Source organism: Falco biarmicus, chromosome 8, assembly GCF_023638135.1.
Source record: "Falco biarmicus isolate bFalBia1 chromosome 8, bFalBia1.pri, whole genome shotgun sequence".
NCBI lineage: Eukaryota > Metazoa > Chordata > Aves > Falconiformes > Falconidae > Falco > Falco biarmicus.
The window spans coordinates 32,883,565-32,897,952 of NC_079295.1; the positions used below are offsets into that span (position 1 = coordinate 32,883,565).

General features: G+C 39.7%; 1 protein-coding gene across 8 annotated transcripts in view; it reads left to right on the top strand.

Moving 5' to 3' along the window:
• Positions 1-14,388, top strand: part of KALRN (kalirin RhoGEF kinase) — a 528,299-nt gene that overhangs the window by 311,461 nt on the left and 202,450 nt on the right. For all 8 annotated transcript variants that reach the window (XR_008823368.1, XR_008823367.1, XM_056348127.1 and 5 more), the window contains exon 12: positions 10,762-10,931. Coding sequence is in view for 6 of the 8 variants with exons in the window: in XM_056348127.1 (XP_056204102.1) it covers positions 10,762-10,931 (170 nt within the window). In the remaining 2 variants the exon portion in view is untranslated. The remainder of the gene's footprint in view (positions 1-10,761; positions 10,932-14,388) is intronic.

Below are 14,388 nucleotides of genomic sequence, written 5' to 3' on the forward strand. Positions count from 1 at the left end.
ATAGAAATGTTTCCTTTTGTAATCTGCCTTGCTGGGATTTCTTCAGGACAATATATAGTGTTGAATGAGCAAGTCATTTAAATCCAGATATCTCATGAACAATGAAAGTTAAGAGTGGCTTTTCTATACTACAGCAGACTTGAATCACTGCTCATTTCATGTGAAAGCATTATAAGAGGATTCCTTCTGCTAAACTCTGACTTACACAGTTGAAGGAATATGAAAAAGACTGTCAATTAAGCATAACAACATTTTTTTTTTAACTGGCCTTATTTAGCAATACATGCAATAGGCTGAAATTATGACTTTCTGGTATGGTAAAAACATTTTAGAGGCATAAATTTAGAGCAGTCCCCTAAATGATTGTTAGTGTCATAACTGATGAGTAATGTAGTTGTCCTATTGCCATGCCTAAAAGAGATGCGTGTCTCACTGTCCTGCAGTATTCATTATGCTCTCTTAGTTTATAGTCAATATTTTCATACCCTTTTAGGCCAAGGCATTACCCTGGGAATCAAATCCAATTATCTGTATAGCAGGGTAAAATTATAAATTATTATCAGTGCTTTCAACAGAATTGTACCTGAATAATTTCTCTCAGGATTAAGTGTGATTGAATTCAGGTTTTTACTTCAGATCTGAATTAATTATTGGCAGGATTGTCAAATCTTGCAGTTTTATCACAAATCCTATGACAGTTGATGTTTTTCTGTGAGGTCTCAGCTGCTAGGATCAAATGATGATACAGGATTCTTGGCTATCATTTCATTTTGTTTAAAATAGAATAGTTTTTTAGCCTCCTGGAGAAGAGGTTGCAGATGTGATAAAATCACACCTGGAAGACTCAAAAACCTCAAGGCAAATAATAAAAGCATCTTGTAATTCATTGTCTGAATCTTAGTATTTTACATTGGTCTCACAGTTTTAAACTTATGGTTCTGAAGTGTGCTTTACAATTCAATTGTGTGTAGATACAAGAGTACAGTCACTATTTCCATATCATTAAAAACTTTTTAAATCCTCTTGCATAATTAAATGATGACTTAGCATCTTGTAAATGTCTTTACTTTCCATACCAATTTTCTTCTCTATTTAGCAATTATAGTTTTGCTTTACCTGGCTTAAAGTGGCAGGAAATACTGGTACCAGCAGTTTCTGATACAGCTTCATTGCTGGGAGCTTAAACTACAAGGTAGAAAAGCCTGGGAATTACTTTTGTCAAGTAGGTGTTGAGGTGAGGCTGCACATAGATAGCTCTGTGTGATATCTACATGCAAATAAATTCTTGACTTCATCGGCAGGATTTTAAGCTTTTAGGATTAATTTAGGTGTTTAAGAGCAAGCCTATGTACCCCAGTGTATTCTCCATGTAACTGACATAAAGGTTTGTTGCATTACTTGTTGTATTAGCTGATAATGCAGTTGCTAATTTAAGAACAAGGAACTTCACTGAATTTAGATCCATTTGCAATATATGGGTCTACAAAGCAGTTCTGCAGTTGCTTCATAGTTCTTTGGTGCATGAAAAGCATGTTTTCATACCATCCCTATTTTTCTCATTTTTCGTTGGATTTCAGATCACCATTTTGGGTTGTGTTGACTCCAGTAAGAGAGTAGGAAAAAAGCAGGAGAAGCAGTAGTGTGGTTTCACGTCATGTGCCCTGTGCTTTGCTGGCTGTTGGTAGGTCAGAAGAGCATAGGACGAGGTGCTCAGTGCTTGCAGTTCCATGTGGAGCCTGCTAGGTCTACTTGGCCCACAGAATAACGGGATTAGTATGCTTAGGAAATATTTAACGCTGAGAGAAATAAGCTGCCAATCTCTTAACAGGTTCTTTCTGAACATGTGCAAACTGGTACTTGGCAGGTCTTCTGAGTGACCAAATCTGGGCAAATTTTCACAGGGATGGCATAATGTATATTCTTGACATCAGGGCTAAATCTTGCAAAATTTCAAACCCTTGCTTAAAAGTATTGAGGGTCTGGAGCATCTCATGTGAGCAGAAATAAGACTCCTTTTAAAACACAGGCAAAGTAACTCCTTTTCCCTTTCCTCTCATTCTGAACCTTTCACCTCAAAATTCATCAAGTTCAACCTTAAGCAGATACCTGGTATGGAAAGTTTCATTCTGAACAGTTTGTCTGATAAGGCCATGAGAAACCGAGAGCAAAGTCCTGGACCATTAAGTGTCAGGCAACTTCCTATGTAGACCTTAACTATTTGTGGTCAACACGTCACACTGGTCACCCCACAGATATCATTGGGTACTCAAGTGAGTAATGGGAGTGGGTTTACCTTGCCAGTTAGGAACAGTAACAGTGTTCTATTGCAGGCACTGCTAACAATTTTATTTGATAACTAAGACCTGTGAAATTAGATTCTCTCTGCTTCGGTTGAATATCATGATTAGGAGATTGTTTCAGTGCAAGTCACTAATTTTGACAGGTCTTGGCCCTCACGTTGTGGCAGAGTTGCTGGGAAGCAGGAAGCAGAAAGCTCAAGGGGCTAAGGTTGGCTGCAGTTGACTCTCATCAGAAGAGTTGACAGAATGTATCAGAGTTAATAATGGAGCAAACATGATAGTGGTTCTGGGATATATTGCATAATCCTGTCATTCATTGTAAATTGACCCAGGATTCAAAGTTAATGTTACTGAACTTAATTTGCTGTTTGATTTTAACTGTTTGATTATTAAAATGACATTTCAGAGTAATCACCCATCAGATAATAGAGACTTGTGATGAAGGGGATAATCAGTTTAGCAATTCCACTTGCTGGCAACTTCTGGAAGTCCTGAAAAGGTCTTGTTCTCTGAACATGTCTCCCACAAAGTATTTGTCTTACGCACTTTGACACTACTCCTGTCCTGGACAGTGCTTTTGTTCCTTTTCTCGTATTACAGCCAGATTTAAAAAACCAAAAAGCATAAAACACCAAAATGACCCAAACTGTCTTTCTGCACATAAAATATTCACTGACTGGCCATTTCAAATCTCAGTACTTTTCAGGGTTAGAATGAAGCACTACGTGCCTTGTTCAAAATCTAGAAAATTTGTTCCTTCAATGGATAAAATTAACAGCTGTAATAGATAGAAAGCAGCATACAAAATCAGACTTTTGAAAAAATCTGTCCCCCCTCTCACTGCAGGGATGTGAAACATAAAAGCTTAAATTTATGCCTCTTAACAAATATGAATTGTTTTTGCTAGGAGCTGAATCAGTGTAGTTTGACGAGAAGGAATATTATAAGCAAAGAAATAACAAGACAAGGGGGTGGAAAAAATTGCATTTATAAGGGATTAAGTAAACGCTGATTTAAAAAAAAACAACAACAACAACCAGTACTTGTTTTCTAAATATTCTGATAAACCCATCAGAGGTGGATTTGCAGACAGAGAGCAGAGGCTGTGCGAGAAGTGAACTGCCAGAGCTGCAAATGCAGATAACGCATGCAGTTCTTTACCTGGATGGCAGATTCCTTGGAGGAGACAGATGCGTTGCCAGCTACTGTTATCATTCTGACGACTGGGTCTGTAGAGAGGGCTCTGCTGGTATAACAAGTGTTATTTTTGTGTGAGCTATGTAAAAAGTTCACTTTTGGTTATCAGCAATCAATTACCATGAAGCACAGAATCAAAAGCAAATCCCTCTCCAACTCCAGAGCATAGACTGTGGTTTTGACCAAAATGCAAACATTCACCAGTCATTCGTGCTGATGGTTTCTTTGCAGAGTTAAATCGTGTCTATAAAGCTACCAAAGGTCTGAGAATGAGGAACTAGGACAGCTGGGATGGTGCGGGGTACCCCTCTTTCCTGTCCATTTGTTGTCTAGAAGCAAGGCTTTTTCATGAAAGATTAAGAAGCTGGGAATGAAGAGAGCTGTGGTATCCTGGCAGCACATCCCGCTCTTGAGCAGGGGAGTTTGAAGCACAGCCAGACTGCTAGTGAATAAAACTACCATCTGTGATGGCAAAAACCTGTGAGACAGAACCAAGGTAAAAAGAATTAAATGCTTGTAAATGCAGCCACATAAACCAAATGTCAGGAAGTCAAACTTGCGGCAGAGCAAGGGCAGGGACATGGAAGAGTTCTTTCCATCATTCTGCCGTGGGCTAGCCAAAGGATTCCTATAGACTGCAGTTAAGTTCATACTTTTTGCTGTCTGCATTTTTCAGGTCATTCATCAGCATTTTGACTGACTGCTTGGCTTCACTCAAATGTCACCGTTGGCTTTTGAGGGCCCTGGCATGTGTTTTGCATGTTATGGAGACAGGTCTCCAGCCTGTATGCCTTGCTCTCCAAATAACAGTGGTTTGTGCTGCAACTAGAAGGGTGTTTTATGAGGACCTTTAAATAGGATATGTCAACTCTCATAAAGTACCCTTTTATTAGTCATATTACAGCCCATTTTCCTGATTTTTTTTTTAAAAAGCTGAGGAAGATGAGCTTCTCCCAGCTTCACTATGTGGGCTTGCAGCTTTTACTGCTGTGTACAAAAGCAATAGAGTGCGCAGCCAGTGCCTGTGATAATTTGTGTACTGAGTAAATCTTCATCAAAGCCATACAGTGACACTCCTGTAATTCACTCATCACTCAAGACGCATTCTGTTGCACCTTCACTTCATGTATGCAACAGAGTCAACACAACTAGTTTAAAATGGTTAGTATCAGTATAGTGGTTCAAGTTGATGGATCCAATAAGACTTTTTGGTTAGAGAAAGGTCTTACAGTTTGTTTAATCCTTAGAAAGTTTCAGAATGATTCAGAATTATCACAAGTGATTTATTTCTGAGATTTCTATGCATAGTGCACAAAGTTGTGCAAAAGGCTCAAAGCAGCAGATCAGGGTACGACTGCAAGTGATATGGCCAGTCACTGGGAAAAGCGCAGAGGAAAGAGGCAGTGCAAGTCCCATTTGAGAAGTAATGGAATGTTTAGAACCAGTGAATAATTCAGAAGAAAATGTAATGGTACCTGCTTTTATTTAAGTAAATTGCTGAATTTGTAGTTTGTATTTTACAGCTGTGGAAAGCTCCTGCTGCATTAAATTGTACTGTATTACACTGGTATAAATCTGAGTAAATCTGCTGTAGGAAGAACTTCTCCAAGCCTATTAGCAGTATGATCAAGTGCAGAATTTGATTTGCTTAGTACAATTACTTCAGTTAATTACATCCAGAATCATGACTACAAATAACTAATTTTAAAATTTTACTAGAAGAAGAACATGCTTTTGCAATTCGTGATGGTAGCATAAGTGACACAGAACATGTACATCTGATATAATCCAACTTTCTTTCCTAGGGCAAATAGTCTCTGAATTACAATTACATGACCTTGGGCTGGGGATCTACACACTCCCTGATGGAAGTGTAGATACCCAAATCACAATTCCCTTGCGAGGAGATTATTTTGTGCTATATCAATCTGGTCCATGCAGGACTTGGAAAAAGCATCAGATGTTTAGGTATTGCAAATCCTTTGGCCATAGGCAAGGTTACTAGTTAAAAAGCGTCAGCATACAGAAGCACCAGATGCAGCCCAACCAAGGATGAATGTCAAAAAATTGGCAAGGAAAAGGGAAAAAGCAAGAAGGAGGTTAGGAAGAGATGAGGTGGCTTTTTTCACAAAACGTTCTCTTTCTTTCCACTTGTTGTTTCTTCCCAACCAGTTTGGTGGTGTCTGACAACATTACTTCTTGCAGCAGGGTGTCTCATCAGCTGTATCTTACTGTGGAAGTCACATATTGTGGCATTTCATACGTAATATTTGGTTATAACCCATCTTGTCCCATTTTATTAGGTATGCTGTCACTGTGTGACACTTTGCTAGTGACATGCGGTCACATTACAGCTCATCATTGCATATACATTGCTTTCTATGTTTCTGTTGACGTTTGCATGAGACCTTGAATGTGACTTTGGAAAACGTTGTTGAAATATGCTTCCAATTTATAACAACCATCAGTTCTTTCAACTGAAACAGCACTGGATGCCTTCTAAGTGTGAATAAACATCAGCTGATGAAGATTAATTGTGCTGAAAAGTTTTATTATCTCCACCATGCTAGTGTGGGGAAATGAAGGTAGAAAAGGCCATTTCCTAAAGGCTGCACAGTGAAGCCAGATTCACAACAGCACTTGAATAGGTGCTTAAACTTAAGCACAGTTTAAAATCCTGCCATAAATTAGCCTGAACTTGGGGTCTATGTGACTTCCTAATGCATATTACCAGAAAGCTAGATGTTACTGCTCAGAAAAGGTTTGTATGAGCCTGGCATAGTAGCAGAGGAAAATAGGGTTGATGGACCTTGGACAGCTCTCTCTGGAGCAATTCTGTTTGTGTTTGGGTTTTTTTCTCAACCTGCCCTTGGTTCTCTGCACACTTATATTACAACTTACGGAGTGGAAGCAGTGAATATCAGGTGGGAAAGGAGAGTCCCCATATTCCACTGAATTCTTCTGTGTTCTGCTCTAGCCTTCATTGCCATGATGGATGTTCACTTCACTGAGTTGGCATGAGCATCCTTTTGGGGCCTGCTCTGCAACACATGACACTTCTCTGGCATAGTAAAAGGGTAGAACATATACCCTGGGAAGTTGCTTGTTTCCATTAACAACCCTGTTTTGAACTGCTAGCAAAAAGATATAATGTTAATTCTCATGGATTGAACTGACTGGTTCTTTGCTTTTCACTGGTCTCGTTACTCAGTGGTTTTAAACCGGTTTTGAGGGGATTAAAAGCCATCTCTGGCATTTGCCAATAGCAGTGTATAAACACTGGGTGTTTAATAGTTATTCCAAATACACAGGCAAGATTTTCTTAGCAATCTCTTTAGGGTTTAGATTTTATTTAAAGTTGTCCCTTGCTCTAAGGCAGAGGCTTTAATTTCTAGGTAACAGGCACAGATGTCCTTCAAACCTCCAGTAAGTGGTCTCATTAAGTACTTGAGTAAAATGAAGGGTATTGCATGAGATGAAATAGCTGTGAATAAAGAGCTGTATTGTCTTTTGGACAGAGGGAAACTGCCTGTGTTTTATACCAAAAAAGACACAGAAGTTGTTGCAATGCATAAGAGGTGCCAGATGCTCCCCCGAAAGAAGGGGGGGGAGTCATTCTTCTTTTCCACTGGTCTAGTAATCAGAAGAGAATTGTTTTTCTTGTTTAAAGCCATGGTTACCTTCATAAATAAAGCCTCAATTCTGGAACATTTATGGACCTTCAGCATGGATGTTTTAGGTATAGGTATTTGCCTTGGACTTCTGCGTAGCTGACAACTGTAACATTTTGCATGAGTCAGACTTGTGGCTGGATCTCTCTGATGAACTTAATTCAGGTTTTACACTTATGTGTTAGTATTTCTATATCAAATTAATCACACCAAAAGCATAGATCAATTTGAAGGAAGCACAAAAATTTTTTTTGTGTTATTTCCTCATTTTTTCCAGGATTCTATATTTTTTGTTTAGTACGTTAGGTACTACATTGTAGAGATTATCTCCTTTTCTGGACATGCACATCACTGACAAGCTTAGTAAAAGTGACCACAGCTGGATATGGAAATATTGTATATTTGAAATGCCTGCATGCATCTGCCTATGCCCCCTGTGTAGGATCAAGTGATACATTAGCAGTAGTTTGGGGTATTGTATGTGAATAGGACAGGTGCTCACAAATTCTGCTTGTGCTAAGAATAAAAGAAGAAAGTCAGTTTCTGCAAATATCAGGCAAAAGTTGTTCCATGTAATATGCCAAATTTCAATGAAAACTTGAAACAATTCACTCAGTGTAAGCCAGCTAGCTGTTTAGAGTAGGTCACAGCATGAATTAGGAAATGCACAAGGTATCTGCTTATTTGAGGTTTTAATAGGATTTTTTTAAATCAGTTGAATAGTTGCACTAGAATTAAACATCAAGCCCTAATAGTGACAAACAGGATGTGATTTCTTTTTTGTGATTAACAGCTTTTCTGACTCTGGTTTTGCAGTGACGTGGAGGCATCTTCCCATTTCTGTGGCATTCACAAGTGGGGCTTTGTAGCAATTTATTTCAGGTGCTGTTAATTGTAGTGAATAACCTAAGAGATTTTTGAATCGGGTTCCTATTGTAAAATTGTTCCTGAAAGGTCTCCCTAATCTTATTGACTGATTCTTTGCATTAGGATTTACCAGGGATTGGTGGAGTCTAAAGGATTAAAGGTCAGTGAGTCAAGGATGACCTAGATTCTGATAGATTTATTATGCAAATCCTTACAATCACAGGTCATTAATGGAAACATCTGAAGCTAATATGAGTTAATATATTTCAGTGCTCTCTGAAACTAATGAGTGTTTTGGTTCCAGGTGAGTACGGTACAGTTTATGTTTAAGTATGTCAAGACTGCTTTGATATAGAAGTGTACTCAGAAAGTGACTTAGGATCTCAAATGTCCAGATCCTTTTGGCTGCTTCTGAAAGCTGGGTTCTGGACACGATTTTGAAAACAGGGTTTTCCTCTGAAGTCGCAGTGGGAGATTGGAAACTTTCTTCTCTGCCCTTTCTAACATGATAATTTCAAGAAAACAGCAAATTCCTAACAACAAAGCAAGTTCTCAGTTTCACTTTCATTTTTGTAAAGCAAATTCTCTGGGCTTTTTTTGTTATCTTAAGTGGAAAAATGAAATATGATGAACAGCAAGAAATATTAAAACTACTGACTTCCCAACTTGAAACAGAAGGGTGATTTATACGCATGGCCATTTTTCTCTTCTGTAGTTACGAAGTGCTGTATTACTTGAAGATCTGATAAGCAGAGAAAGTAATATTTCTGGACAGCCTGGTTCTTGCCTGTTACAGTCCAGCTGTCCCTACTGTTTGAGTGGGTGCAGGGATCAGATCAAAAGCAGGAGGATTCTGAATGTGATTTGTACATAAAGGCATTAACGCATTTTCCTTTATGGTGGCTTCCCAAAGTTCAGCATGTGGACCTCAGGCCACAAATTAAAAAGCTCTCTATTTTTTTCTTTAAATATGTTTTCATTCTTTCATTTATTTCACAAGCCTGCCTAGTTATATTTGTTTCTTTTATTAATAGTTGCCTTTTTATAGCATGCCTTTCTCCTGAGAATGTGAAAGTATGTGAATAACCTGAGCAAAGGCATTCCATTTTAGGCCAGTGGTAGGCTAGGCCATTATGATTATGCTGTTTATCCATAAACAGAGGCGTTTACCCAAAATATTCAAAGCTGACCCTGAAAATCTAACTGAAAAGCCTTCAAATTAACCATATGTTTTAAAGATTGTTTTTGCAAGTCTGTCAAGCAAGGAGGCAGTGGCTGAGGTGGGGGCAGAGCACAGGGAGCTGGGCTCTCCCTTTTCTGGTATCATGAGCAGTGCTGGGACAGGGTTTGATTTTTATTATTTTGGTTTAGATCAGGGTGATATCCTTGAAGTCAGTGGCATGTGTATAGTGTAACATTCAATGACTGGCTTTAGGTTTGGACCCCAACTGTGGGAAGCCTTGCCAGCTGGCATTTCAGACATCCCTCTCCTCCTCTCATTTTACATGGACATGCAGAATTCTCAATCTCAGAAAAAAATCCTGTAGGTTGGGGATCTAGTGCACCTCATTTTGAACAGAAACGTTTTTACCAGCTCTTTTTGCCACCCCCACACAACGTCTGTCATCTGCTTCAGGGGGTACCTGTAGGTCCCTTTGAGACAATCTGCAGCCCCCTGGAACGGCAGGCAGAAGTGCAGCCCTGCTACCGCCAGCACTGCTTCCTTTGACATTTCCCAGTGCACTGGTGGAACATTTTGTTTCCTGCTCCTGTACTTCTCTGCTACTTTGCAGAACGTACCAGCAGAAAGTGGGTTAATGGGGCAGGCATGGCACAGAGAAGTCTCTCTGGTGGAGTCATTAGGATTTGCTGGCACACTGCCAGCTCAGTTGGTGCAATTTTATACTCACTTTTCAGAGCAAGCTTAAAGGGGACACCTCCGTTCGCTTTAAGCCTTTACAGCCAACAAGATGCTGCTGAGGCTTGCCTGCCACTGCCCAGATCTCTGATGAACAGCTGGCTGGAAATTCCCATCTAAGCACTTACTCAAATGATTTATTGTTGTTGTTGTTTTGAAATTGATTACCAAGACTATTTAAAAAAAAAAGGATCTGCATGGGATTGATTGGGGATACTGCTGTCTCCTATGTTTGGATTTCCCAAAGTTAAAAAGCAGAGTCTGAGGGGCATTTTGTGGAGGGGGGTGAGTGGTGGAAACCCACAAAACCCCCTAACCCTCCACAAGACCTTCTGGCTGGGAAGGCATAGCTGAGCCCACACAGCTAGACTTCAGCCAGTACCATACATACATACCAAAGATTTTAGGTCTGTTCTGCAACAGGCTTCAGCTGCGTGTGAAATTAATAGCAGCTGATAGCACACAGGTCCTAAAAAGGGTTAGGTTATCACAGCTGTAGGGCACTGTAATTTGTTATTTGTGTAAAGAGTTAATCAGATTTATATAGTTATTGTCACATAATGAACTGAAATGCAAATTAATTTTGGAAAAAAAATACCTGATATTATATTTCTTTTACTCTATTGCTTAAAATAGAATTGCATCAACCAGAATCAATACCAATGTATTATTTTGGTTTTAGAAACTTTAGGTCAGTTTTCATGTGAAACCTGCAGCCCTAGTTAATGCTTACTGATTTGGAATTAGAGAGCAAAAGGGTTAAATCTCAATCCCTCTCTGATTTATATTTCCCTCCCCTCCTTCCCAGCTGTGGACATGGATGGAAGATCTGCAGAAGGAGCTCTTAGAGGATGTCTGTGCTGACTCCGTGGATGCAGTTCAGGAGCTTATCAAGCAGTTTCAGCAGCAACAAACAGCCACCTTGGACGCTACACTCAATGTTATTAAAGAAGGGGAAGATCTAATTCAACAGCTCAGGTAAGCATCTACCTGGAGGACAGGTGTTGAGAAATCTGATGTATGCTGTGGTTTAGGTATGTATAAATAGGGGACTGTATGTTAGGATTAATTGGCAGAGTTTATTAACTCTTTGCTTATTTATGATTCTTCATATTCTGTGAGTATTTTATTGGAATTGTAAGGAGTGATTTGTGTGGACTGATTAGAGTAGTCTGGATTAGCATGGGATCCTGTTTGACAGAGAAATTATTTATAGGCATGGTGAAGTGAATTGAAACAAGTGTTTCAGGTGAATATTTTTAGTTGGTATTTATAGAAGATGGTTAAATGGTTGTGAGCTGAGGCCTTGTGATTTATGTGGTTACTCCTGGTGTGGGAGAAGTATATTCCTCTTAAGATTGTTAGAGGTGTATATTTTATTTACTCTTTCATTTTGTATGCAGCACCCTTCTATTTATCTTTGCCCATGTGGGATTTATTCATAGTGTCAAAGAGGGTCTTATACGGCCAGTTCCACTTGCATAGTGAATTAAAACCAGCTCATTTTGCCTGATTTAAAATACATTAAGAGACTGGTTGCAAGAAGGTGGGGTTGTTTTGGTTTTTTTTGCTTTCTCAGTCTGTAAGTGTAGTAGAATGAATGTGTGCAGAGTAAGCTTACACAAAACTTGTGAGACCTCTCTCATTTGTTCTTATTTGCAGTGATTTTCTGTGACTTTAACTTTTACAGCAGTGGAGTTTTCCTGCCTTTTAATGATGTTACCGAGCTCAAAACAAGGTCCAATACATCACTTACTCTTTAGATCTTTGTGTTGTTACAGAGTGCCCTTATCTACATGTACAAAGTGTGTGCGTTCTGTATACATGTATAATATGCCAGTCTGCCAAGTCTTACTCATTTCACCAGATACTGTCCCAGAGACTTATGTCATCCTCCTCACCCTGAGCTTTCCTAATCTGATGCCGTTGGTTCTCACATGAGAAGTGCAGAAAGCCATGAACCACAATAGGAAAGGGTAATGTGCTCTAGAGTAGAGTAGGTAACGAAGGGTGTTGGTAAAGCTCTGCCCTGAAGAACCTTCCTCAAGTCCTGAGTCTTCTACTACAGCTGTGTGTTGAGCTTTCCTCTGTACTTTTTCCTATAATCCCAGGATACAAATCTTCTCCATTCGCTCAGGGGAGGGGCGGGGGCAGGGGGGAAGATATATATTTGAAAAGGCTTCTAAGTTTTGACTGTCATTCAGCCCTAGGCAGCCCCACAGGAGAGCCTGTGTAACTTCCTAGCCTTACTGTATGTGGCTTACCTGTATCACAGGTGAGAGCAAGGGACCCAAGCTGTGGTATTGCTTGCCAAGATCAGAGTTGGAAAGGAAGGATCAGAAGTAGACATATCTAGGCTCCGTCCATCCATTAATCTTTGCTGATGAGATAAGTAGGAAGGAAACATGCTGTGTTTGGTAAGTGAGCTGCCAGAAGGAGGGGGTTTTAGATAAGAACGTACGTATGGCCAGCCATAACAGGTCAGTCAAAAGTCTGCACAGTTACTTCTCTTTATGCAAAGAAACTTTTTTGAAAAGTTTAAGGCATTTCTAGGAGATCTCAAAAATGACAGTGAAATTCTGGACTAAATATTGGTTTTGTTGTTCATGCCACTTACTGGCATAATATCATTTCAGCATAAACACCCATGGAGAAAAGCCTGAAAGGGACCATGTATAAACCCATCAGGCAGAGCATGGGGTGGTTTGTGGGGTTGCCGAAGATGTTTGTATTGAAGGAGTCCTGGTGCTGGCTGTGGGATTGACCTAGAGGCTTTTTGCCTGCACCTGAGTCAGTACAAAAGTGGTATGTGGAGCTGGAGAGTGGCCAGGGCAATATTTGGAGCTGAGAAGTCAGTGGAGCATCATTATGAATAGCAGTTACTGCAGAAAGGCTGGTTTAGTGGCTGCAAGGTCATGCAGGGGAAGAGGTAAACTGGGAGATGGCATGTGGGACTTCTTTTTTTTTTTAATGTAAACTTAGTCAATTCTTAGTTTCTCTCTTTGAAAAGTAAGGGTGACCTCAGGTTTGAGACTTCTTGCCTTAAATATCTGTGAAATGCCAAGACAGGTTTTGTGGCAGCTGTATTTAGCAAAGAAATGTTTTGGGGGTCTGGCTTTTATCCTGGGCAGTGAGCAAGGTGGAACATGGTGAATGTATTTGTGCAAAGTGATCCCCTGCTTCTGGTAAAGCCAAGACCAAACACAGAGGGAACAGCTGTCTGGAGGACAGAAGCCCTGAATGCACCCAAAGATTTGCAGAGCTGAACTGACAAGACAATCTCTGATTCAAGTGTTGGTTTTGAGCACTCCAACTAACTGCAAAGCCTGTAACGTGATCCTGGACACTTTCAAAAAGAAAAACATGAAACACCTCTGTGTCTGCCTGCTCTAACAACTTTTGTGGCTGCTGGGGAAAGTGAAGAACACAGAGAAAAAGGAAAGGAGGAAAAATTAGAATTGCTACAATATTTCCTTAACATGGCATTGCATTTCACAGTGTGGATCACCTTGTACCTGCTATGAAGAATAGCCGAAGTCTGCAAACGCTACAGTTAAAAGAATGAAATACACTGCTCTTATCAAGCATGTCATAGCACAGGTTAAAGCCAATAAAATTAGTGGGGCTTTGAAAAATTTTACATTTCTTGTCCTTATCTCTGAAAGAACAGATAATGGTTTAGAGAAGATCATTTGTGTAATAGCATTCTGGTTTCCTCCAGATAGCTTAGGAAAAACTCAGCTGCCTGAACTAGTTAAATACAATGCCTGAGACTGCTCTTCCCTGGTCTTCGGGGCCTTCAGTGACTCTGCATCAGGAGACCATACCAGTCAGGAATGAAACAGGTCTGGCTAGCAGCACTGCGTATGTCATGTTTAGCACTGGAAATGCTTTTTTCACTTTTCCTTATCAGTCTTTTACTGAGGTGATCATTGTTCTCAGCAGTCAACATGAAGCAAATCTTTTGAACTGTATCTCTAGCAGTGCTGCTGGGGGGCAATATTTCTGCACATTTGTGAGAAGCAAAACAACAACTTGCTCCAGTGAGATGTGAAAGAACAGGAATGTTAGGGGCAAAAAAAGGACAGTGAAGAGTTATGTATCTTGCCTTCTTTACAGTTAGTTCAGCATATGAGCTTTTGATAATGGTGATGTGTCACTAAGCCCTCTCCCAGTTAAAGCACTGAAAGTGGTTTCAAAAGCACAGCATTCATTCTGAACAAACTCAACAGCAATGCACTAAGCCCAATTTTATGTTCCCCAAAGTTTATTTTGTATTTTTTTTCAATAATTCCCTGCATTTTATAACTCTAATCCATAACCTTTCAGAGACTATTACGGATCTTGTATAAATTCTTTCCCATAATTTCACATCACCAAACAGAACAACAAATCTTGTAGAAGCATCCATTCTCTGAGATTTTTTTTCCTGGAA